Source organism: Dermacentor variabilis, chromosome 5 (assembly GCF_050947875.1).
Source record: "Dermacentor variabilis isolate Ectoservices chromosome 5, ASM5094787v1, whole genome shotgun sequence".
Taxonomy (NCBI): Eukaryota; Metazoa; Arthropoda; class Arachnida; order Ixodida; family Ixodidae; genus Dermacentor; species Dermacentor variabilis.
Window position 1 is genome coordinate 145,335,386 of NC_134572.1, and position 26,011 is coordinate 145,361,396.

At 45.6% G+C, this 26,011-nt stretch overlaps 1 protein-coding gene across 1 annotated transcript; it reads left to right on the top strand.

Moving 5' to 3' along the window:
• The first annotated feature begins 2,102 nt into the window (after positions 1–2,102).
• LOC142583659 (uncharacterized) lies at positions 2,103–25,354 on the top strand. Its single transcript, XM_075694152.1, has 7 exons — positions 2,103–2,321; positions 4,633–4,798; positions 7,007–7,214; positions 7,952–8,243; positions 8,798–8,962; positions 19,881–20,160; positions 24,809–25,354. Exons 1-6 carry the CDS (start codon positions 2,133–2,135, stop codon positions 20,154–20,156), a joined length of 1,296 nt encoding a protein of 431 aa, XP_075550267.1. The 5' UTR covers positions 2,103–2,132; the 3' UTR covers positions 20,157–20,160; positions 24,809–25,354.
• The last annotated feature ends 657 nt before the right edge of the window (positions 25,355–26,011 follow it).

Here is a 26,011-nt window from a genome sequence, read left to right on the forward strand (position 1 = left end):
GATTGGTCTTTCCGAGAGGTTGGCGTGCGTCGAGGATGTCGAGCAGACCATCTACGCCGACGACATCACCATATGGTGCTCCGGCGGCTGCGAGGGCATAGTCGAAGATGCCATGCAGAAGGCGGTCGATGTGATCGAGGAGTATCTCCGCCTCACCGGACTTCGATGCTCCCCCGTCAAGTCAGAGCTCCTGCTTTACAGGAAGGAGAAGGGAGGCAGACCCAAAGATTGGAAGCCAGTCTCCGAAAGCAGCATCAGACTTCGAACTTTTGACGGGGGGGAGGGTGATACCCAGGGTCGACGTCATTCGGGTACTGTGCATGTTTGTCGAATTCAATGGCGGGAACGAAACTGCTCTCCGCAAGATCATCGCAAAGACGGACAACGCTTTGCGCCTCGTTCGCAGAATCTCAAACCGGCATCGATGCATAAAGGAAAGCAATCTTCTCAGGCTGATCATGTCTTCGTACTCTGCCACCTCACGTACACGATTTCTATGCACAACTGGCTCAGAGCGGAGCGAGACATGCTCAACGTTCTCATCCGCAAAGTAGTCAAGAGGGCACTTGGGCTACCCATCAGGACCCATACCGAGGATCTCTTGAAGCTGGGGGTACATAACACCGCCGAGGAGATTGCCGAAGCCCAAGAACGCGCGCAACTCACTCGCCTGACCAACACAGCGGCAGGTAAATGCATCCTCGAAGAGCTAGGTTATCACTCTGCGGGATTCCCGATGGTCAGTACCCCGATCCCTAGGTGCATTCGAGACAAGTTGGTAGTGGCCCCTGTGCCCCGAAACGTCCATCAAGTCCCCAATTAGGGCAGTCGCAAGGCCAGAGTAGCAGCCATCCTCAAACAGATCAAGCAACACGAAATTAGAGCAAGCTTCGTCGACGCCGCGGTGTACAGTTACGGGAAGACCTTTGCCGTCGTTGTGGTCGACTCGAGCGGCAAGATTTCCAATAGCGCCTCGATTCGCACTTCAGACCCCGGAGACACCGAGCAAGTCGCCCTCGCCCTGCTAGACTGTCGTGGGTCCGAAATCTACAGTGATTCCAAAACGGCAGGTAGGGCTTTTCAGAAGGGTTGCATCGCCAAGGAAGCTGTTCTTCTTAGCGGCTCGAGTCCATATGCTCTCACGCATCATTCAATTCACTGGTTTCCCGCTCACGTAGGGTCGGTCGAGTATGCTCCCCCGAACCTAAATGAGTCAGCTCACGAGGCTGCGCGTGACTTCACCGATCGCGCTTCCTCTATAAGGAGCGCTGATTCCCCTCCTCTCTACGGTCACAGGGACGCTACCGCAACTCACAACGAGAATATTAAATATTTCTACATGTCCAGAAGGGTCTTTCCATCCCCTCACCCCAAGTTGAATAGGGGGAAAGCCGTGTTGCTTAGGCTTCTACAGACCAGCACATATCCGTGTCTGTCCGCTCTCCACGAGGCTTACCCCGACGTGTATCGCGACGACGCCTGCCCGTCCTGCGGGCAGACCTCCACTCTAGCGCACATGCTTTGGGAGTGCGGGTCGACGTACCCCAAGTTCATCAAGGAAGGAGTGGGACTCGCTTCTGCGTAGCCCCGCTCTAGAAAAGCAAATCCTGGCCGTCCGGCGTGCCCGCGACCGGGCCGGTGGGCTAGACCTGCGGGTCCCGACTAGCCGGGTGCGCGACGAGTTCGCGTGCTCGTCGGACCTGCAAGTTTCTTCACTCATTCATGTACATCGTGTTTATACCCTTGTTTATATATATAGTACAACTGTCGCTGGTTTTCGGTTGCACTTCACTTCTCTATAAAGCAAGGCGTTTGTCGAGGGAACAACACTTTGCAATGGGGTGAACGAGGTTTAAACGAGGGATACCGGCCCTCAAAGTGAGGTGCGTAATGCAAATGCATTTCTCTTGCATTTACCGCTAGTTCGCAGGTATTTTTTTTCTTAACAAAAATATCCACGAATTAGCAACAATAATTTTTTCCAGAAGAGGAACGCTTCATATAGGCTTTCGCTATGCGTCTCGTGAAGTTGCACTCTCGAAGAAGAATAAGAAGAGAAGAAGAACGTGCCGAAGAGCGCGCGCATCGCTGCATGTTCTACGTGGACGACTGCGTCTCCAGCCGGCAAAACGATGTCTGCTTGCGACCGACAGCCGGGTTCCGCGGTGGGCGTGAGCGACATCTTTGTCAAGGAGTTCTTGGGGGAGAGCGTGTTGGACTACCTGGGCTTCGCGTGCGCCGCGGTGAACCGGCAGTGGCAGTCGGTCGCTCTGTCTCTGCTGAGGAAGAGACTGATCTCCGTCTCCATCTGCTGTTCACCGGTGAGTCAGTGCTCTTGTTCTTGTACTTGGGGCCGCTAACTCATTATTCAGAGTTGGAACCTGTGGTATAGTGTCGCCCTCTGAGAGATCTGCTGTTAACTGTTCAATCATCTTGTGGTCTAGTTTGGCTAGATGGCGCACCCCCCTTCGGTCACGTGCTGGGCATTTGACCAATGAGGTGGTGACATCTGGCAAGGAAGTCTTCGTGCAATAAACGGCCACTTGCCGGCCGATTCCTTCGTGTGGTTTGCCGAAGAGCGGTCGTCTCCGCGGCTCCTTCTTTCGCGTCGGCGTCGTGGGGCGCTCGCCGCGCGCTCTCCGGACGCTGGGCTCCCGCCGCCTGCCGCTGCCGACACAACAGAACCATGGCCAGGCTGCTTCATATATTCTTTCCGAAAGCTTTACTCGATCATCTTGGAGCTGTAGAGATTAGATGAAGCTTCAGTGACGCGTAAACTCTTCGTCGAACGTTTCGAAGCTAAAGTGGTTCTCTAAACAAGCTTTGGCGTGTGGCCGCGTTGCGGGCTTCCTGTACAACATGTGATTATCGAAAGCTCATGGGAATGGAAAACGCGCCTGTCCCTTTCAGTTTAGGGGCTTTTGAAGCGGCAAAAGTTATTCAGGAACCACGAACAAGTGACCTCAGTAAGCGAAGTGTCTTCGAAGCATTGGACAGGCTTTAGAGAGACCGGAAAAGACGCGCATACTAAAATTTCCATTATGTCTAAGCAGTTCAAACAAGATCGCTGAGGAAGGTTAGTCTGTAAGGATTCTTGTAAAGGGTTCAATGGCAGCAGAATTGCACAGCACACGCGCCAACGGGCAGACGCGCACGCTCACGCGTGCGCACACTGATTCTTCTCCCACATGCCCTCCCCCCCCTCCCCTTCCAGTGCGCACCTTGGCCTACCCTCTATGATGGAGAATAAAACCTTTGTTGGAGTTTACTTTCCTTTCATTTCTTTTTTTTTTTTACACTATCGGCCGCATTATTCGCGCTATGCCTCTCCGACGGCGTAGAGCCGGCTCGCGCTCGGATTCGTGCAAAAAATAGTAGGGGGCTTCTCCGCTGCAGAGTTGGCGACGTCACCAGTGATGTATCATTTGGCAGTTGGAATGTCGGCTCTATGATGGCTAAAGAGCGCTGGTCATGGTTCAATTTTCAGTAGTAATTTATTGTTTTTTATAATTTTGCGGCTTTCTGTGGCTTAAATGTCGACTAACAATATTTTGCCAAGATGATCATGACTATACATGTGCGCTTTCACTGAAATTGCGCGAATATTTGCAATAGGCGTGACGTGAACAAAAAATGAGCGAACGATATTCATTCATACATAGCGAAGCTCTATGAGTGGAATATGAATTATCCCTGATTTAATGCAGAACGAAGCAACCTAGTGTGCAAGAAATGGTTGTGATTCTGTCCAGATGCTCGAGGGGGCGCGCGAATAGAAACCTATGGAGAAGCCAAAATCAAGTAATTCATAACGATGGTCATTATCATATTTTCATACTGTTGCCCTTTATAGAGCTATAATAAGAAAAAGAACGAAATAAGCTGTGACTGGCACCACGATCACGACTGGAATGTTAACGCCACGCGCTTATCAATGTACCAGGTTCTCAAGTGCGTTGGCGCATTTCTAAATTGAATATTACGTGCTAATTTCACTGCTTTAGTGAAGCCTATGTAGCGTATTTGCACGTATGTCCGGTGCCCTTTTTTGCATTTCGAACAGATTGAAAAAAATATCGCATGCAACATATGCAGAGCTATTTGGCCTTTCCAGGTGGACCACTCGACAAGACAGACATTACCTGCACAAAAAATGCTGAAAAGACAGGCACTACCCACACCAAAAATCGTAGTTTCCCCATCCATTACCAATTAAAATATTCACAAATAATTTCTCTGTAAATTTTCACTTTAACATGGGTGTTGAGATCGCGAAATTGAAGCTTTGTGCAGTCAGCGCCCTTCAATGCCTGATTAAAGTTGTAGCGGCACGACTTCTCTGAATGAGAATAAAAAAATAAAAACCACAAAGAGCAGAGTCAAGGCAAGGGCTGCTTTCTGAGTCGCACACGCGCTTTCTGCGCCGGCGTTTCTGTTTGCCTTTTACCCAACCGCAGCGACGCGACAAGTGACCTGTTAACGAAGGCTTCCTCAGCCATAGATGTCGTTTTGAAAGGTTGTGCAGAACAGTTGCTTTTAAGACTGTTCCCTTTACCACGTTACACATACTCTGAGGAGTCGCTCGTTGCTGCAGGGTCCGCCATTTCTGGGATTGTGCATTCGCGCGCGCAGGAATCGGAGCAGCCGAGTCCGCAGCCAGTGCTGGACAGGCTTCACGCATGCGCAGAGATCCTGCGCTCGAAGTTCGCTCGCTACCGCAGCATCGCGCGCCTGGCCGGCATGCGTCCATCACTTGTGTTCCTGTCCTATCACGCCGACCTGAACGAGGACGGGAGGGGTAAGCTCGGGCTGTGCCCAGGCCAGCAGGTCTCCGCCAAACGCCACGAGAAAGTAACGCAGCCCCTCGTTCTTGGCTTAATGAAGGGACATTAAAAAGCAGCAATGAATCATTTTACAAACTCGCAAAGTATTATTTATCAATCTCGTTTGTCTAAAAAGGACAGGAAGCTAAACGCACCTTTCTTGAACTACGCGCTGAAACCTCAGCGCCGCTAGGTCAGCGTTACAAATTTCAATGTATCGTCTCATGTTTAGGCCGTTTTATGGCACGGTAAAAATTATGTGAGCGTTCTACGCTAACCGACGTGTTCTCAAACGATCCTCGACTGAACGCTCTTCCCTTCCACGCAGTTTAGCACAATGCCACGCCTCGACTTAAGAAGATGCTGTGCTTTATAAGAACTGCTACGGACTGCGACTGAAGAGCAATGACAACTTGTGTCAAGTGATGGCGCGCTGCCCTGCACTATCTGTACCAGAGGCGGAGCCAGACAGTCGAGAAACGTTGTAGTGTATTGGGGTAGGGCTTTGGGGCGTCTTTACAATGTACTGACTTCAAACTCCTCATCCGATAAACTATAATTAATCCGAGAGCAGAAGCTCTGAAAATCCCAGTCACGGTGGGCTGATGCGAGAATTCTAAGGCCGGCTTTCTTACCATGCACCACATTGGGGAAAGAGTGGTGAAATTGATGTCGCAATAACCTAATGTACTATTACAGCTTAATTAAATATGCCTATTAAGCAACCGTTGAAAGCGATGCCGAAAGTGAGTGGCTACCATCAAGCCCGATTACGATAACCCCCTCAATAGTAATTTGTTCTCTATCTCCAAGGTCGCGTTTGAAAAACCACTGACAGCAAAAAAAAAAATCTTTTTACTTTTCTGCTTTCATGATTTGATCTGCGCCTGTCATTCGCGGTATGAAAGAGCAGAAAATGTAAGTATGTGACGAATATTGGATAACAAATTATTTATCATCATTTCCCACGCAACTTCAACATCCGCGCCAAGAACTGTAGCTAGGCTAGCGGCGACTCCACCACTGCAGTCCGGAAACTAGCCGAAAACGCAATCACGTGCTCTCACAAACCAGTGACGTTGAGGAGAGGGAGCTTGTTGAAGTTCCAGTCGCAGAATTCGTCTGAATTCGCAAACCTGTTAAAATACGTCGTTGCCGTCAGAGTAGTGGTTAGTTATCGTCATCCCAAAGTGAATTAGACGGATGTGCAAGTAGCAGTAGCTGCCATAGTGGAAATAGCGAATCACTTTCAATTTATTCCCTGCGGATAAGCGGCTCGGAAATTGACAGCCGTGCAAGCAGCCATGAACGTGAATATGAAAAAGTGCGCATTGGTGGCCGTCAAGCGGCGACAACGCGAGCGCCTTGGCTGTGGCCGTGACACCAGCAAGAAAGAACATTGTGCTGCCTTCATCAGCTCTGACACAATCGGCGCAGCAGGTTCTTCGTATTGCGTTCCATCCAATGCCCCATCCTGTCTGAACTTCTTGGAAATCAGTTTGGTGCGGTATTTGGTGCAAGTAGGCAGCCAGGTCGTGCCGTTGGTCCGTTCAGACTCATGCAGACAGAACGTACGACATGAAAGAGAGAAAGCAGCGCCTATCCCTTGGTGATTCACGCTCGGAGCGCCGGTACCCCATTATCCAGATGCATGACGTCAACAATACTCGCAGAGCCGGCAAAACTTAGCATAGCTCCCGAGGAGCCACTAAAAACGTCACATTGATGACGATGTCTCCAAGTGCTGCAATTTTAGAACAGCCACCCGCGCTGACAGTAAAACCGCATTAAAATATGTTCACGGCAACGTTGACCCTTAATATTACGCAGGGAAATCCAACAGGATCATTCCGAGTTTGAAATTTTGTGTAATGAGTATTTTAAGACAAAAGAGAATAATGAAGGCACGTAATGAAGGCTCGTACGTAGTAACAGTTGATGGCGCTTTAGCTCTTTAATTGGCCTCCTGCTGCACAATGAACTATGTGCAGTAGGCAATACTGAAGTTTCTCAGACCATGATAGTGCTCCTGTGTATGCCCCCTGCGAGCACACATGGGAACATTGTTGCATGCAGACCTTGCTTTCCATCTAATAGGGGTGGTGCGTCAGCAAAGCAATTATATTATGACGCTATAAGTTAGGAAGCAGCGCGTGCGTGCATATATCTCTCTGCTTGCCCAGTGGTGGACTGTATGCGCGAGCTGCTGCCTCCGATCTCTGTCATCGGGTATTTCAATCTGAAGCCCATCCGACTGGCCGACGACTCCGATGACAGCAGACACAAGGGCGTCTTCGGCGAGTTTCTATTCCACGCCGAGCCAGCCGTGCGACCTGCGCCAACCGCCGACAACCAGCGGCAACCGCCGCCGCTGGACACATATGTCCCCGGGTGAGAATCCGACCAGCTTGGCTGCTGTAAACAGGGCGATACCAGCAAGGGGGGGGGGATGACGCGCTACCCGAACAAAGCTTCATCGTGCTCTATGGGTCACACTGTGTCACACTACTGCACAGCACGTTTGGATCGCTGGAACGGTGCCACGAATGCGAAGATTGAGTTTAGCCCGTGGTCATGGCTTCAACTTTAAAAGCTTTTCGTAGTCGTCTCAAATGGGGACAAACGCAAGCCCTGTTGTCGAAAGTTGGTGCCGGGCTGAGGCTTACCCGGTGCTCTGACACTGCAGGTCACATCAAGTATCCATATTTCAGTGACTGCTATGTCTTTAAGGAGTGATATCTCTAAACAAGTACTATAGTCTGTAGACAGGAGGGGATGACACTGCAGACCGCGTGGCAGACCGCGTGCAAGATGAAAGGATAGCGGGGTGGTCACTCAGAAGAGAGAGGGAGAGGAGACTTCAATAAGAAAGGTGGGTATAGATGCCAGGGCGCACAATGCTTCGCTCGTAGGACCGGGAGGAGGAGGTTGGAGTAGAGAAGAGGCGCGTAGGTGAAAGTGTCGGTTCGCAAATGCCGGCCGGCACTGTCGCTGCTTCTCGGCGGGAAGCAGATGAGTGAGGACCGGGACAGCGATGTGGTGCAAGTCACCGTTTGTCGCCTGTAAAAAAACTTTTGTGAGCTTCGGTGCGTGTTTTGTACATCTATCCTTAATTACAATCGACGCAGCCCATCGTCGTCCTATCGGTCGAGCCAGGCGCAAGCGCGTCGTTCCGAAGGCGAGCCGCCAGCCGTTCCGGTTGCTGCGACTGCAGCCCCAGCTGGTGGATCGCTGCCGGCGCTGCCTGCCGTCCAGCCACGCCACCGCATTCCATCGACAGTCCGAAACTGTGGCGCCGTCCTCCACAACGTGCTGTCCGGCGGGCTCGTGTTCCAGGCACCGCACGTGACCGAAGGCACCCTGGGGTCTGACGTCGCCAACTCCCGCTTCACGGAGGGCGCCACCAGGAGGATCACACAGGTTTTAAACTTGTGCCACGTGCATAGGAAACAGCCTTCCATTACTGCGGAACAGTACCCTTAGACCACTTTGCGTCTTTTTACTCTGCGAGCTGGTTAGTTGCCGTCGCTTTTGTGTCCCATGTTTTCTATCTTAACTCGTATAGCCGCCTCATTTCAAGGATAGAAATTATGGGCTCACTTCTCTACTCATTTTTACCCACCAGGAGTCGTCATAGAGTTTCCAGATTGCCTTGCGAGATGTTTAAAAGTAAATAAAGAAAGAAATAGGGGACAAAATGATCAGCGTTCCACCTTGATTAAGACACCGGTCTACAGAGTGGCAGTCATAGATGTTACACTTGAGTCACTTTTTTTTTCTTCACCTATGTGAGAAGTACGACCTTCGCAAAATACGCTTCCAGAGTCTGCAGTCTGTTTGAACATTGTCCGAAAGCCCATTATAATATTAGCATATGCTTCATTATGCTTCAAGTATTGGACCTGTTCGTGCTTTGGGTTTCGCAACTGGTACATGTTCCGTACAGGGAAAGCAAGCTGACTCTGCTCTTGCAGGACTCTTTGGGTGGCCGCACAAAGACTTCCATCATTGCGACCATCTCGTCTCACATGACCAATCTGGAGGAGACATTGAACAGCTTGGACTATGCTCATCGTGCCAAGAACATCACCAACTGTCCAGAGGTCAATCAAAAGATGACAAAGCGGGCACTGATCAAGGCAAGACTGCATTATTTTCCTCCTTTTTAATTTTTGCTTCCCATTGCTGTCGACGTGGCTGTTGCAAGCGAGTTTCTCTGCTTGCCCTTATAAGGCATTTACCTTTTTCTTCAGCTTCTAGACATCCCTCACTACTGTCGCATAATATCCTCTTAGTCTAAAATGTTTGTTGCCTTCTTGCTCAAGTAGTGCTTATTCCTTTTTGTTACATGGGCAAACTGCCTGTCTTTATGTACACTTTTGCTGCTAACTTTGTGACCTTGACAATTCCTTTGCTGCAGTTGTTTCGAACTCTTTCATCCACCTGGTTTTACAGTGATGGCTGTGGTATGCTGTTCCTGATTTGGTGCATGTTATGCTATGCCTGTTCAGGGCTGCATAGTGACACATGGAAAGAATTGACAAATGACAACTGGTGTACTTGAATCATCGTGGCTCATTGGAAGTACCTCAAACCCGCAAAATTCAGTCTTTGGCGCTTCAGAATTGCATGCAGTCTGTATTTAGCGATAAAAATAAACTTTACCGGGCCCGACCAGACTCGCAATTCATGCCATGTTGAGCTGGTGCGGGAAGCTCAGGGTAGTGCCGCTGCTCTTCTTTCGCTTTTGCCTCTTTTCATGCTAAGATTGGCTTTTTTTGGCATTGTAGAAGGGTAATGTAATAATACATCTTAAATTGTATTCGTCTTTAGTGTTCCTCTGAGGCTTGAAACGACTTCACTGTAGTAGTGCTCGACTGGTCAATGTAATTAATGAATACACTAGAGAGGAATATTTGGGTTCAAGAGTAACGAAAACCTGCATTGATCATATTGTCGTTCGGCTCGGACAGCAGCGCTATGCAAGCGGCGTAATTAAAGCCAAACTAGCAGATCATTACTTCATATCACTTGTAGTCATGTCTGACAATGATGCAGAGCATTGCGAAGTAAGAACAAAAAAAACTAATTGTAGACAACGCAAAAGTTGACATGTACATAAAGGACACAGATTGGATTTCACTTTTACATTTAGACCAAGCCAGTTTATATGCCAAATTCGTTGAAACTTTCAGGATGATATACGTAAAGTCTTCTAAAATCATAACAATCAAGCAAAGAAATCCTAATACAAAATGGATTACGAGTGATATTATTGAGTTATGCTTTCAAAAAGACAAAGCATGGCAAAGGTGCAGAAAAGAACCAGGCAACGAACAACACAGTGTAATTTCGAACTTTACGAAACGCGGTGACAGCTAAGTTACACCTGGAAAAAAGAAAATATTTGATGCGCCGATTTTCGGAATGCAAAAAGGACGTGAAAAAGACTTGGACTGCGGCAAACGAATTAATGGGCAGATCCAAACGAGCTAGCGTCGATGATACCGTAAAAACAAATTTCCCAAATGAAAATATACAGATGCTATGCAATAGATTTAATGAAACTTTTATTTCTCCGGCAGAGAAGCTGAAAAAAACGGAGAGTGACCAACATTTAGAATACGAGCCGAAACGCACATGCGCGCATTCAGTTTATCTTCCAGCGATGACCGAAGTTGATCTTTGGACGATAATTCAAGGCATGGCAAAGTTCAAACCACCGGGGTTTGATAAAATCCACCCTCGAGATTTGTTCTTCAACTTTCACAGACTAAAACAAGTACTTTTAAAGATTCTAAACGGAATTTTCGAAACGGGCATAATACCCAAAGAGCTAAATATTTCAATCGTAAGACCTGTCTACAAAAACGGAAAGAGAAGTGATTGCGCAAATTACAGACCGATAGCAATATTGTCCACAACAGCGCATATAATGGAAAAATATGTGGTCTCTGTAATGCAGTCATTCTGTGAAAAGTATTCTCTGAATAACATGGCACAGTTTGGTTTCACAAAGAATAAAAACACAATCTGCTTGAAGAATTCTCTGACTATATTAGTACATCAATAGAAAATAATAATGTAGTGTTAGCCCTATTTTTAGACCTATCAAAGGCTTTTGACACAGTAGTACATAAGATATTACTCAACAAGCTAAAGAATCTAGGATTCAGAGGTCACTTCTATAATTTCTTTCTAAATTATTTTACTGATCTACTACAATGCGTTAAACTAGATGATAGCTACAGCAATTTCAAATTAATAACGTGTGGTGTGCCCCAAGGAAGCACGCTAGGGCCAATACTCTTTAATATATGTGTCTCAGATCTCGGCCTCCTACCACTGAAATCAAAACTTTTTCAGTACGCTGATGACACTGCGATAGCGCTACAAATGAGTGACTATAACTCGGAATGTCAAATCTTCCAAAGAGATATATCAGTAATCGTAGAATGGTTCGCACATAATTCAATTTTTATAAATCGTCAAAAAACTAAACTAATCTGCTTCAGGAATCCACACAAGGTGCTTTCATTTAACATGAATGTATATTTGCACGCTCCACATTGCAACACATGTATTTGTCAACCATTACAGTTTGAGCGTGTGGTCAAGTATTTAGGAATTTTTTTGATCAGCATCTAACCTGGAATAACCATGTCATACACGTTCGTGGAAAGCTAAGAGCTGTCGCGGCCATGATGTATAGTCTGCGCGGGAAAACGCCTATTAACCTAAGAGTTACTATATACAAGGCATTAGCAGAATCGGTAATTACATATCGTATAACGTTATATGGTACATGTTCTGACTATAAAAAGCAAGCGATTGATCGCGTAGTCAAGCGAATTGTCAACAGCATAACTTATGGAACCGGACTAGAACAATCAGAGAGAAAAGAAAAGTATAACATTCTAGGAATACTTCCAGTACAGGAGCTATTTAAGTATGTGGTTGTAACACGCTATTATTATTCAAATTCTTTTAAAGTATTGGTAAAAAAAGATGTTGCGTTACGAAAAACAGAAAGGTATTTTAAGCCAAGGGTGTTAACAAACTATGGAAAGAAAACAAGAAAGTGTTATGTCCCTGATACTTTTAATGAACTTGATGCAACACTGTATGATATCAATTCAATAGGTAAAATGATGAAAAATGTGAGGAAGTGGTATTCAACTGTTTATTGTAATATGTGATTTTTTATTGGGATTCTTACGTGGCTGGAAAACACAGTATTTATTCTTTGTGTGTTAGAATATTTTATTTTGAAGTTGTATAATTTTGAACGGTAATCTATGTTTCATATCTCTATTGAAAGCTGTACCACCTGCTGCTTGGTCTTCTAACAAGCACGATGTGCTTAGATTGACCAGCAAACAAAATCTGTCAAAAATGTATTTGAAATAAAGTCTGATTTGATTTGATTTGATTTGATTAGTACAGTCAAACTCGGTTATATCGAACTCGCAAAAAAGCCTATCGGTTTGGTATAAAGCATAATTCGATCTAAGCTTGCTAAACAATTGGACGTCATAAAAGCACATGCCATTTATAAAAGCACTTTATTGATGAAACTAGCTTAGTTTCACATGGAATAATCCTGTATTTTATTCTGCTTGGGCACTTTCACTGCATGCGATGCGCGCACATCTCCACATTGTCGAAAGAGTCGGAGCAGCTGAGGCTGCAACCTTCCAGATTCGTGCAGAAGCGCCGGACTAGTGCGAGTGCACGAATCACCTCTGAGGACGTGGGCAAAGGATTGTCATTGCTTTCCCCATTGTGCCCACTTTCACATATGCTCGGTACGATGTTGGCATTGTAGTCTTCGTTTTCGGGCTCTCCCGTGGTCGCGACACAATCATCCGCACTCACAAACTCGTCGACCGTTGATCCATCATCGGCTTCCAGAAATTGTGACAGGTGGCTCCAAACTTCGGCAATACTGACAACGGTTTCACCGCACTGGTCAGAATTTTGAGTCATCACCGGCACGCGGAAGCCGAAATGTCTGAAGCGATTTCGGATGCCCCATATGTATACGGCCGCCTCGATGTGTTGTACGTGGCCGTGTACGTGACCCGGCGCCACGGGCACCGGGTCGCGAGTTTGTCCGCTTTATCCCTAATCTCCCCCTAATTATTTAGCCCTAAACTCCCCCCTAAGATCGTGCTGAGCGCCCCTCGAAAGCTTGCACGCTGCAACGACGTCGGACTTCTCCCTGCATTGAGACTTGATTTATGATTTCGAGCTTCACGGCGACAGGCAAATTCTGCGGCTTCATCGAGGCAACACTGCAGAGAAGGCCGACAAGGCGCAAGAACAATTAACCAGAAAAGCAGTGAGACAACTCAAACTTACGTCACCTTCCACAATGAGGGCACGGGAACCTCCGATTGGCTGCTTGAGCAAGAGCTGCAAGAGGGCCAGGATAATTTTTTTGCAGGGAGGTGTCGAAGGCTCGCCCAACGCGGTGCGGTCGCGGTAATGGCCCAACCACAGCATGCTTCGGCATGCTTCGGCACGCGCCTACAAGCGAACGCATCGCTTCGCGTCGGTTGGAGGAAAAGGGCACTCAACCAATGGACAGAAGCTCTGGTGCGCGTCGGTGCTCGCTCCTCGGCTGCGGCACATTGTTGCTAGACTATTTTGTCCTTACATCTAAGGCCGACCTAAAACAGCCTGCTGTAAACTAAGCTGGAAACAATAAGTTGGTGACCTGTATGCTGTTTTAGATATGAAAAACACGTTTGATTAACGAAGGTATGCGTGCCGCAAGTTTCTCTTTACTTTTGAAGTAACCATAGTGCACAAAATACTGACATCAGAGCTCGCGCGTCGTCTGTCTACAAGATAGCTTTGCACACAGGTTCACGACCGTACCACGTCGTATCAAAAGCTGTTGTGCAATTTCATTTGCGGTAAAAATTAAATTATGGGGCTTTACGTGCCAGAACCACTTTCTGATTATGAGGCGCGCCGTAGTGGAGGACTCCGGAAATTTAGACCACCTGGGGTTCTTTAACGTGCACCTAAATCTAAGCACACGGGTTTTTCGCCTTTCGCCCCCATCGAAATTCGGCCGCCGCCGTGGCCGGGATTCGATCCCGCGACCTCGTGATCAGCAGCCCAACACCATATCCACTGAGCAACCGCGGCGGGTTTTCATTTTTGGTAGCTCATGGCGTAGCCAACTATGTAAAAAGTAGGCGTGCAAAGTATCACTGAAATATCTGTGTTGCAAATATTGTGACGTAGTAGTGATGGTGAAAAATAATGTAGAGTCAAAACTGGGAGTTAAAAATTTAACTGGTTATTATGCGAACTTATGCCAAGCAAGAACAATACTCATTCGCAGAGATAGCGGTCGAAAATCTAATCTGTGGGTCAAGCGCGTCGGCTTTCATTCATCAGTCATTGAAAGTTCCAAGCGTATTCGCTGGTGGTAGGCGTAGCCAGGCTGATTATGATGATAACACAAATAAGATATGGTATTCATTTTCAACTGGCCAAAATGTTATACCATTACTTTGCAACCACTCTGCCGTTGCTACAGCTGACGTGCCACTAGCTGCTCTGATTTTCTGGTGCCATGTTCTGCAGCTTAACCCTGGACCAGCACCAACATGAAATGAGTTAAAGGCATTGTACAGGAAACATGCGAAGAAGTACTCCCCGCCCCATTCACCACCAGGGAGCGCTACCTCCACAACGAACAGCCGATTGTTCTGGCGTATATCGGAACTTTATCCGATACTACTGAGAACAGTACAATACTTTCTGCGTCTAATAGTGCGGCCACTGCCCATGATTTAGCAGAAAATGATGTGTACCTGGAGAACTCCGAGTACTTGACGCCACGCTCTGCAGCTAATCTCTAAACCGGCACCGAAAGAACGAAGCCAGTGGTAAGATTTAAAGGGCACGATAGAAAAAAAAGCAGGAATAATAAGCCGCACGCCTCATGTCACTTTTTGATCACCACGAAACTTCACCTCCACAAACGATGACGACTTGGAGCAGAGTCAACGGTCAAGCAAGTTTTCTTCTCACGAAGGAAGATTGCTTGATGGAACGGGAGTGGGCAAGGCTTGCTGTGAATCATACTGCGCCAACTATTCCGTCAATATTTCGCATCATGTGTCTGAAACTGCTACATCCTTGTTCTTCACTTGCGTATAACAAATTGCAGGGTATCATTTTGTCTTCTTTCTCAACTTTGGCTCTTTGACTTCTCGAGCTGGAATTCGGGCTGAGAAACGCTAGAGTTCAAATTCTCAAGTGCGACGACAGGCAATTTTTCAGACTGTAATGTTGAAAACCAATAATAATTTTCTCTCAGCCTAGCGTAAAGGGGTTAGAACGTCGTCTAGTGGGGAGAAAGCTTGCAGCTGTAACGGAAAACAACCGCCGACACCTTCGCGGGTTGCGCAACATAGGGTCTGTTCTCGGACCGTTGCTTTTCTTACTGTATATTAGCGATATCCCAGATAACATCAATTGCGATATAAAACTATTCGAGGACTGCATCATAAACAGATAAATAATAATTACAATGATCATATTTAATTAAATGATTCTCTAGGTGACATAGCTGATTGGTGGTACAAATGGCAGGCGCAAGTAAACTTACAAAAGTCTACGATCATGAATGTAACCAGGAACACGATATCATCAATCTTTATATGGGCAATTAACGGCACTCCATTTAACAATTTAACAGAGTTGAACACAAATATCTAAGCGTTACATTAGCCTCGGAGCTCAAATGGGACAAACATACCTATAACATAGTCTAAAAGAGGCTGCGCAAATTCTTTTTCTTAAAAGGAAGCCTGGCACTCACAAGCAAGTCAACGAAGCTGATAGCCTACACATAATTTGTAAGGCGTGTTCTCGGATACGCGAACACAGTCTGGTTTCCGCATACACTGGCTAACGTAGGGAAACTAGGATCAATACAAAGGAAAGCTGTGAGGTTCATCCATGACAAATATAAGCGCACAAACTCGCCGACAAGACTTTTAAACCAGTCTGATTTGCGAACGCTATACACAAGAGGGAAACACGCTCGCTTAAAATTCTTGTTTCAGACACTAAAGGATAACTGTAGGATAGATACCTACAAATACATTTCATTTTCCCAGGCTCGACCTACACGTAATAAGCATGCGCACACATTGACAGCATACGTATGTAAAAATGACACATTTAAGTATTCTGACTTCCCGCTCACAATAGGAGAATGGAATCAAGTTCGTGCTACTATGAACAACACTGAATCATTATCTGAATTCATCTCGCAAATAGAAAAGGAACTGTGCGTCTACAAGAGTACCTATGCATGCAGGGACACCGGCAGAGATTGTTTTATTCATTAGGAAATTTTAATAAACCTTCTCAATTACGACAGCTTTTTCATTTGCCATAATGATTCTCAAACGCTCCAAGTTTACCTGTGCTATCATTATTCTCCTTGGCCATTTCTTCGCAAAGCCTTCTGCCCCGTTTTTTCCCTTTCTTTCTTTTCCTTTTCTTACTATTCCGTTTGATTTTACCATTGTATTACTTATATAGTATGTATAATTTGCACTGCTTATGTTGTTTTTTTTGCATAACCTATACTTTGTTTTCCTTGCATTGTACAGATGAATTATTGTACTGCCCAACTGCCACGCTCTCGAAGGAGAGCAGCAGTATCGAAAATAAATAAATAAATAAATAAATAAATAAATAAATAAATAAATAAATAAATAAATAAATAAATATACTGCGCAAGCTTGCCGCGGTATGCGCAGCAACTATACCGTTTACGCTAGTTTTAATCACTGCAAGGCTTTCGACGTACAATCCGACTCGCGCAAGCTTTGGCAGGCGCACGAATGCCAGGACGGTAAGTTAAAGCTGTTTGTACAGCACCCAACATACACTTTGGCGCTGTCCTAACGGAAGGGCAGTTCGAAGACGCTGCCGACTGCGCCATTATTTCCTCAGCTAACAACTCTGCCGCAACGGAAACTCTCCACATTCATGCTCCCTCTAAGCGACAATGACCAAGAATCGCCTTTAACAATTGAAGAGCTCACCCTTGCACCGGAGGCTGTCAACACGCGGAGCGCTCTGGTATGAATTCGTGAGTGAGTCACGACCTCGGCGAGTCGGAGAACCTGGCACTACTTCAAGCTCATTCACGTGTATAGCACGTGGGCGAACTTTCGCAGGAACGGGAACATACTGTGGTCCACTCGATTACCAAACCTTCAAAGATGCCGAGCGCAATCAAGGACCTTCGGTGCATTTCTCTGACGTCGACGTTGTGCAAGATCCACTAGCAGCGAAAGTAGAAATATAGAGGCTGCCCAGACCGGTTTCCGACCGGGCAGGTTGCACAATTCACACTATACTGTATCTTACTGTATCTATGCCAAGCAACAGAAAGAAAAAGACAAAGGGAGGCGCGAACGATCTGGGGATGATTGTCTATAGCGAGGCGATAGCATCCAGAAGTGCACGTTTCGAGATGTCCATAGGTACCGCGAGATCCTCTTTTGTTTTGTGCTTGGTGTCGTTTGTTTGCTCTGTATCGCGAAATTTTGCCGACTGCAGCGAATATGCTTACGCGAGTGGTTATATTGTTTTGATTCGGCTGTATTGTGCAGTGTATGCGGAAATCCTGTGGCTTTTCCGAGTAATATTGCCAAACATCGCTGCGTATATTGGCCTTGCATAGTCCGCGGAAATTGATACACGCTGTAGCTTCTCCGGAACGCGAATGCTCGTTAAGAAACCTGGGTGGCTTGCGCAATCACCCTTGATGGCGCAAGCCATGGTCCTTAGAAGGGGCGCATTTGTGTTCAGCAATGAATCAATATTTGAGAGATATGCATCGAAAACTACGGCAACACGAAAAGGCTGCACCTCGAGAGCTGTGACACGGGCACAGCGCTAGTCCTGCCCTTCTCGTGTAGCTGTCATTTTGTGCGAAGATTTAAAGTACGAATCTCTTCCAACTATTGCTTCACTTTCTGCCCTTTGGGAAGCAGCCACGAAAGTGTCACGGGCGCCAAGTACTGCTTGCGCTATTGCAACGTATCGTACAAATATTCGGTGCTTTACTTGCTTGATCGCTAACCCGCCGTGGTTGCTCAGTGGCTATGGTGTTGGGCTGCTGAGCACGAGGTCGCGGGATCGAATCCCGGCCACGGCGGCCGCATTTCGATGGGGGCGAAATGCGAAAACACCCATGTGCTTAGATTTAGGTGCACGTTAAAGAACCCCAGGTGGTCAAAATTTCCGGAGTCCTCCACTACGGCGTGCCTCATAATCAGAAATTGGTTTTGGCACGTAAAACCCCAAATATTATTATTACTTGATCGCGAAAGATAATCCTCCCGACGGTGCTCGATAGCTCTTTGCCGGTAGCATTTTTTTGGCCACATGAGAAATGTTACTCCGTTGGTCATGTCAGGCCATCATATTAGCCCATTTACTCGATCGGGATGAAACAGCGCCAAAGATGGGGTCCCGTCCCATTTTTCGCGCTGTTTGATCTTCTTGCACATGTACGAATCAGCCCAGTTCAGCACACTTCCACCCGTTTACTTGCGCATGCTGTTTAATATCTGCATAACCCTGCAACCTAAGCATCTAGCTCTTTCCTAATTAACCCTTAGCTGGAACCTGATTAGTCGGAAAATATTGTGACAGCATGCAATTGCATAAATATCTTTTTTGAACTCTTTGGTCAGGGCTATTCAGAGTAAAGTTCTTTAATCTTCCGAGTGAGTGTATTATTAATTTATTGTAGATGAATAATCTACAAGAATAGAAACTGTGCGTGGCTGTTTTTGAGCACTGAGTGACATAGAGGACGAGGCTCAATGTAGTTTGCAGCTTACACCGAACGTCAAGAATGGAAGTAAAATATCGCAGAACTGCTATGGACACGAAGCGGTCATATTTTCGCATAATTCCGTAGAAACGGGCTAATGTTATACAGCGTTGGTTCCATACCATCGTAGTCATCTATTAGGTTGGCCAATAAGAAAAATGAAATATAGACTTTCTTGCAGTTTGTTAATCATTCCAAGCGGTAAACAGCATCAAGGACATCGCAACCCGCCCGCTTCTTGTGAACGCGCACCTTTTACAGAAAGTTAACGCACGACTGCGCAAATACGCCCTCCCCTGGGTGTGCAGATATATATAACATAGCAAATTCAGAAGGGCAAATGCGGAAATTACGCCACTTATCATTAACGCAACGCCGCGTATCTTTAAAACAAGTAGACAAGCACCGACCAAAATAAGCGTGCATCTCTGGATCGAATGCGCATTCCAGAAGTTCCTGAATGAGTCCCTCAGTATTATAAAATTTTGCGTTCTTAGGATTCGAAAGAAAATTCTTCGCTACTAAAGATAATATCAGTAATTATCAATCACGAAGGGCAAAATTCCTTTACAAAAATGCAAAAGCACGCCTGCTAAACCGCGTGAAAACCGCGGCTGACTGCACGCTGTGGAACCGCTACTCAGATGAAGCAGCGTCACGGGATCCAACTTTCGGCCCAAGAACGACAGCAGCGCCAGCGCTTAGAGTGGTGGCGTTTACGCTCCCTACCACGCGGGAGCGTCACGACCTTGACCAAGGTCAATTCGCACGGTCGCGAAGGCGAGGCTGAAAGGTGGTGCCAAGCCGTTGAGCGGTGGCATCAATTACGGCCTTGCGATAGAAGCGCGACTAGATCTCGCGGGGCAAAACACTGGCGGATAAAAGTTATTCGTTCCAATATGTCACTATTGAAAATATTTGAAAAAGTGCAGACAATCTCATTATAACAACAAAATGTGAAGTAACAGGCCATTTTCTTCCATCCACGAATAATTGTGAGTACCAAAATGTGCAAGCTTTCTGAAGTTTGCTCTTGGCAGTTTGCACCAGGTCCTGCGTGCGAAGTTGGGAGGAAATTACGCAAAGCTACCAATGCTAAAACTTAAATGAGGATGCTTTATGATCGGCATGCTGAAGAGCCCCGGCGGGTTCTCGCGCTGCAGGTTATGTCGGTGGGCAACTTCAGCGCCATGCAGAGCAGCCGGCTAGATCCGTTCATGCGCAGCCTGAGCGAGAGTTTCGGCCCCACGACCGACACCATCGCGGTGGCGTTTCCGCGCAACCAGGACGAGGCGCGACTTAAGCTCGATTCCTTCGAGCGCAAGTTTCCGAGAGTGCCTGCCCTGGCCAATCAAGCCACGGAATTCAACGTGGACGATCTGTTCGCGCCCATTGGGCGCCTGAAGCTCATACTGCTGCTTATCAAGCTGCTCGACTGAAGAGGTATGCACAGGCCATCATCACATGTCCTGCTCCGTAGTGCTGTGTTCCTCAAACGGGTAATGGGGGTTGGTAGCTGTACTGTGGGGCGGAGGAATCAGTGCAGCAATGAGAATAGGGAGCTTACCCGCCGCCGAGAATTAGCGCTCAGAGTGCGAGTGCGAAGATTCGATGCTGAGAGTTGTAACGGGTAATCCGTCTTAAATTTTACGACATTTTCACGCCTCTTGCAGATAACAACACAATTCTAGCCCTCGAGCTGGATCAGTCATAGAGGTGCACATTACATGCACGAGAAGTCGGAACACGTATCAATTAAGAAAACGCCGCAAATTCTTCATTATAACTTTGACATTTCTATTTATGTATTGTATCCATAAGTTCGCAAGACGTACTTAATTGAAATGAATTTCCATAATGACACCAGTTCTGAGACATGCACAATGAAACTCGCCGTAAATATTTCACTATTTTTGCACTTTTTTAACAAAATGCACTTTTATGCTTTGCAGTGCGAAAATAACTGGACACTCTTTGCGAAATTATATATTCAAACTGTAAATGTATTAGTTTAATTAGTCAGTTTTCGTTAATTAGTTGAACATGTGTTTTAATTTTTCGTGCTGGTAATGTACGTCTCTTCGAATATAGCAGCTCAACGACAAGAGTTACGTAGCTCTGCCACAGGCGATCTTTAAAAATTCAGTAAGATCTTAAAAAACGAATCATACGGTATGCACAGAGTGGCTGTTACCAAGAATCGCGCTGCAGCATACAGGTCTCGTCAGGACATATTGGGCCCGAACTTCGAGTTGAGATGTCCTAACTGCATTCTCGTTTCGACAAACCGTGCTCTAGCAAAGCGGCAACAAGGAAGAGTTAACAAGGAACAATCTCTCATGCAGACAGGCTTTATCTTTATTAGCTTGTAGTTGATGCAGCGAATTCGATGAGGGCTTGTGCCTCGTGGTTAGCCTGTGACAGACAAAGGCTGTAAAAAAAGGAAAGGGGAACTGCTGCCCGGTATTTTATACATAGTTAATTTTTAAGCTGCTCAAAATAAAGTTTCATATGGAAGATTGCACAATTCGAACCCTTGAGCTAAATTACATGAGACGACCATTATTTCTACGAGAAATCAAAATGCTTAATTGAATAAATAAATATAGTATTAAACGTTTTAATTAATTACTTTATGGCACATATACCTATCTGTGTATTGTAGCTAGTGAGCTTGTAAGACATAGCCCCTTGAAACGTATTCGGAGGATGGCATCGGTTTTGAGGTATGCGCTGTGAATGTTGCATTAAAAATGCATTGTTGTGGCGTTTGCTGTTTAAAGAAAGCGCTGTTATATGCACTGAAGCAAAAAAAGGAACTGGAACACCAATACATTTCGTCAGGCACGTTGAAAATTATCTTGAAACTGGTACCGTCCAAAGAATTCATCCCAATTGAGCAAGCCTTGCGAACATACAAGCTAGATATCCTACATCGAAATAAGTCCGAAGTAACGTTATTAATACAATTATACTACTTGTTAAATTAAGCGTTTTTATCTTTCCTGGATGAAATGGCCCCCTCATGGAGTAATTCCGCTCAAGTGTTAAAATTGTGCTACCTGCCACAAGTAATTTTCAAATATTTAGTGCAGCTAAAAAAAGAAAATAACAGTAAACACACCCGGCATAGCGGGGTTGCGCGGTTGGATAGGTTGAGAAGCACCACCGTAAAACACACTTTCGTGAAGCCACTGAAAAAAAAAAAAAGCCAAGGAAGAAAAACGTTTTTTTTGTCCTCTACGTTTTCTTTAACTATAACCAATAGAATGAGTTAGACGAGCTTTTGATTTTGATGCGTATAGTGTAGTGTAAAGATGCTGGGCATAATCTTCCTTTTAGATAAATATTTCCGCTAGAAACACATTGGCTTTCTGGGGAATAGTTGAATAACCTGGGCCAAGTTTAATCGACCGCTCCTTTCAGCGGCGAGCTCCAGGAAGGAAAAGAAAGCCGCAACTAGACTAGCCCCTGAGCCACATATTTTGTAGCATTGGCTGCACCAGCGAGAAAAAAAAAAGCAGTACTGTTCAGGTAATGGCACCAAGCAAGGAATGGATACAAGATCAGGGGCCCTATGACGTAAAACTATTCCAATATGTTTCTATTCCAATCTCCTGACGTCAAATTTGCGTAACCACTAACGCAAGCACCGGGCGGTCACCCGCAGGGTTGTCTGAACCGACCAATCAAACGCTTTCCTCGTTCATAGGAGGTCACTTTTGTTTGCTTGAAAAACGAATAACATTCCTACACTGAGCGGCTTGTCGTATCTAATTGGCTGACAAGAGGCGAGGAGAACGCTCAAGTGGAGAGGGATTCGATGGGGCCGAGCCACTGCACTAAAAGTCGATAACCGGATGAAGAGGGTGCTGCCGGCGTCTACGATTGGTCGGCTTTCCCTTACTTACCCTGCGGTGGCTGGTCGAAAATCGCGGCGGCGTGCAACGGAAGCTCAAGAATGACGCTAAAACGGACCGTCAGCAAAGAAGAGTTGGCAGAATGAGGGGGCAAACGTGCCGAAAGTGCTCGAAAACGTTACACGGCCACGCAAGAAGTATTATTATACGCAAATACACCCATGCTCTCCGGCAGGTGCGAGTAGCCAGCGTCTGAGCGATCGGCGGCAGCCATCTTTTATGCCTTTCGGAACGAGGCAGCCTGCGGCTATTCCGAAAAAAATTCAGTTTTGTTCGGCATATTAATGCATCTTTATCGCGTACACGTCACTTTGACGCGGTGACTTCTTGCGGTTTTGTGACGTTGCGTGACAGGCAGGTGAAGTGGGCGCAGCCTGAAAACTTTTTACCAATAGCCGAGGGCTAGTGGCGAAAAGGGGTCGAATCAGAAATAACTGTTTTTCTTTTTTCTGTCAAATCTTGCATAATCAGTATGTACGCATCATATCAGATGGGGAGGTATCGTGGTTTTTGTGACGTCGCGTGACAGACCGGTGAAGTGGGGGTGGTCGAAAAATGTTTTTGACCAATCGTGGAGGGCTGATAGCAGAATTGGAATAGAAAAGTTTGAAATAGTTTTATGTTATTGCGCCCCAGACGGGGAAAACAATGTACTATATATGTGTTTATCGTATTTTTTCCCGTCTCAATTTCATTTCACTTCATTCTGGGGTTTTACGTGCCGAAAACACGATCTGATTATGAGGCACACCATAGTGGGGGTCTCCGGAGTTAGAGGCAAGGAAAGATTCGCAATAAAAAAGGGGCCCTTTGTTTTATCTGCAATAAACTGGTCAAAATGGTTAATCGGTAAAAGCCGCGCAAGAGGAGCACGAACAAATGCAGAGAAATACAGCCGACAGACGCTGAACTCATCTGTTTATGCGTTTTGTCGGTTTCTCTTGTTCATTGAATTTTTTCAGTACATTGCTTGTATAACTAGCATAAATAGCATAACTAGTGAACTTTCACGTTGGAACACTGCTAGAAAACACATATTTTCCCGTCTACTTGCTGTCATATTCTTTTTATTATTTTGTTAAGCTGAGGATGAGCGCATTGCGAATTAGCATACAGGACAAAACAGGGAAGCGATTGGTTGAACAGCTCTCATTTGCGTTCAGTGTTTCCGTGCAAAATTCAAATAAACATTATATTCTTTCCACCAATTCGCTTTTACCCCTCCCTCCCGACAAAAGAAGAAAAAAAAAGCTAGAGTATGCAAAGCAATACGTCACGTGGAAAAAAAGAACTGACAAAGATTTTCGAGAAAATATTCAATTTGAAAGCAGATAAGATTGCAGTTTACGATAGTTTTGCATTAAAACATTATAAGCCTCAAAGTTCAAAGCTCGGGCACAGTCGTGCTTGGTCTGAACGAAAATGTTCAGTCACGACTAAAGTCTGGAGACCACAAAGGCCACGAAACATTTCTTTTTCTCTGCAGCTTTGGCATGCAGGTTGAAATCAAGTTGCATAGCTTACGTGGGCCTGTTTGGTCCATGCAACTTGTTGTGGAGATTCCACTTGCAGAGAAGTAATTTGAATTTTTCACTAAGCGGGTGGTGTGGTCTCTAGAAAATTTTTCGACTTTATAGAACAGTGTTACTGTATAGTCCCAAAACATAATAATATCTGCACCAATGTTATACGCTTCTGGGAATATCATGGTATGTGTTGGCAAATAGGTAAAAGTGAACTTTTTTCGTACATATTCAGCATTGACAAATGTTCTGTTGTAACCCTGGTTTGTCTTTATTTATACGGGGAGTAGGTGTTCATCACGCTTCACCATACTTTGTTAAACATAATCTTCTTATTCCCGTACACCAGTCAGATTACCTATTGTGTAACTTATCTTCTTTTAGGTTTATGTGTTGATATTTCGGATCACACAAGCTATGGACGTTAATAATTTCACTTTTATTAGAGAAATCAAAACTTGCGGTTCGAAGAATGCATTAAATATAACTTGAATAAATTTCTTGTGCACGAGGAGAATTCGTCCAGGACTCGACGCCCCACGATGCCGTTGTTCTCACTACTAGTAGTGCGAAAAATAGCACGATAATACAAACTTCGTTTTCTTTGAAAGTGTACAATGTCTTTTTGTCTTTCTTCCCTTGCCCAAGGTTCCAGCAAGGAATTGAGCTTGGCGGCGAAGCACACCGCCAGACGACGGCCGCACCTGAATATACGTTTATGTCGAGAAACAAGGAAAAATGAAAAAAAAAACGCGATCAAGAAATCTGTAATCTATCATCTGGATATCATACTTTATTGTTGTGCAATTACTCTTTCTTTAATGTTATAGCTCCTGCGTAGTCTCGCCGCACAAATACACGATTACAAGACAGCCCGTATGCAGCGCGCGGAAGAATTCAACGCTTTGCACGTATGGATCATCCCGAGACGCGAAGAGAACAGCTGAGCGCTTTTATTTGCCGAAATACAGAGATGAACGTGTGGAACGTGCCGCCGGGCTATTCTTTAAACACGATTTGCGTAATCTTCTGCGATTCATTGCCATGGTGTTGCGGCATCCTCGATTCTCGTGTCATCTCGCATTACTCGAATGATACGTCGCAGTAAATTTTTCGTTGTTCACGGCGCAACCGTTGAGGTGAAATCAGCATCAACTTTAATAGGAAGCTGAACGCAAGTATGAAATAAATCACTTTCACAAGAGTTCCGCTAGCATTCACTGCCTTGTTTGTCTTTCTACGAGCGGCACCGTGCTTGATAATTTTATTAGTAATCCAATGATTACTGCAATATATCGGCATTACGCGTCTGTACGCGTATTACGAGAAAGCTATTGGGCTACAATTCTTTGTACAACCGAATGCACGACCAGTCTCGAGGCTGGATATAATATTGCCGAAGGCGACAGGCCTCGCACCACACGAATAGTTTCAGCTTCGCGGAGCGCCGACTGTAGTAATTCATAGCAGATCGCAGGATCCTTAAGATTCGAGGCATTTAGAATTGTGTGACTAATTTATTTCTTATGCTGATGATACAGCAATGTTTATCACTGCTACGTCAGAAACTGAACTACAGCTTCAGGGAACAGAGCGTTAAGAGAATTTAAAGATTGGCCTGATGGAAACTGTTGGCGAATAAATGCCAGCAAGACAAAAGTTGTCTATATGCGAAGAGGCAAAAAGTTACAAAGTACAATAATCGTGAAAATAGATACGGATCAATTAGAAATTGCTAACACGGCCTCTCTCTTAGGTGTAACATTCGCTAAAGACTTAAATTGGAATGATCACGTGGAACACGTAAGTAAAAAGTTTTCTGTTGGTATAATAGGTCGATTGAAATCCTTT

Coding starts and splice junctions, on each gene's coding strand:
- LOC142583659 (XM_075694152.1), top strand. CDS start 2,133: ATGTCTGCTTGCGACCGACAGCCGGGTTCCGCGGTGGGCGTGAGCGAC. Junction 2,322..4,632: donor TCTCCATCTGCTGTTCACCG/GTGAGTCAGTGC, acceptor TCGCGCGCGCAG/GAATCGGAGCAGCCGAGTCC. Junction 7,215..7,951: donor CTGGACACATATGTCCCCGG/GTGAGAATCCGA, acceptor CAATCGACGCAG/CCCATCGTCGTCCTATCGGT.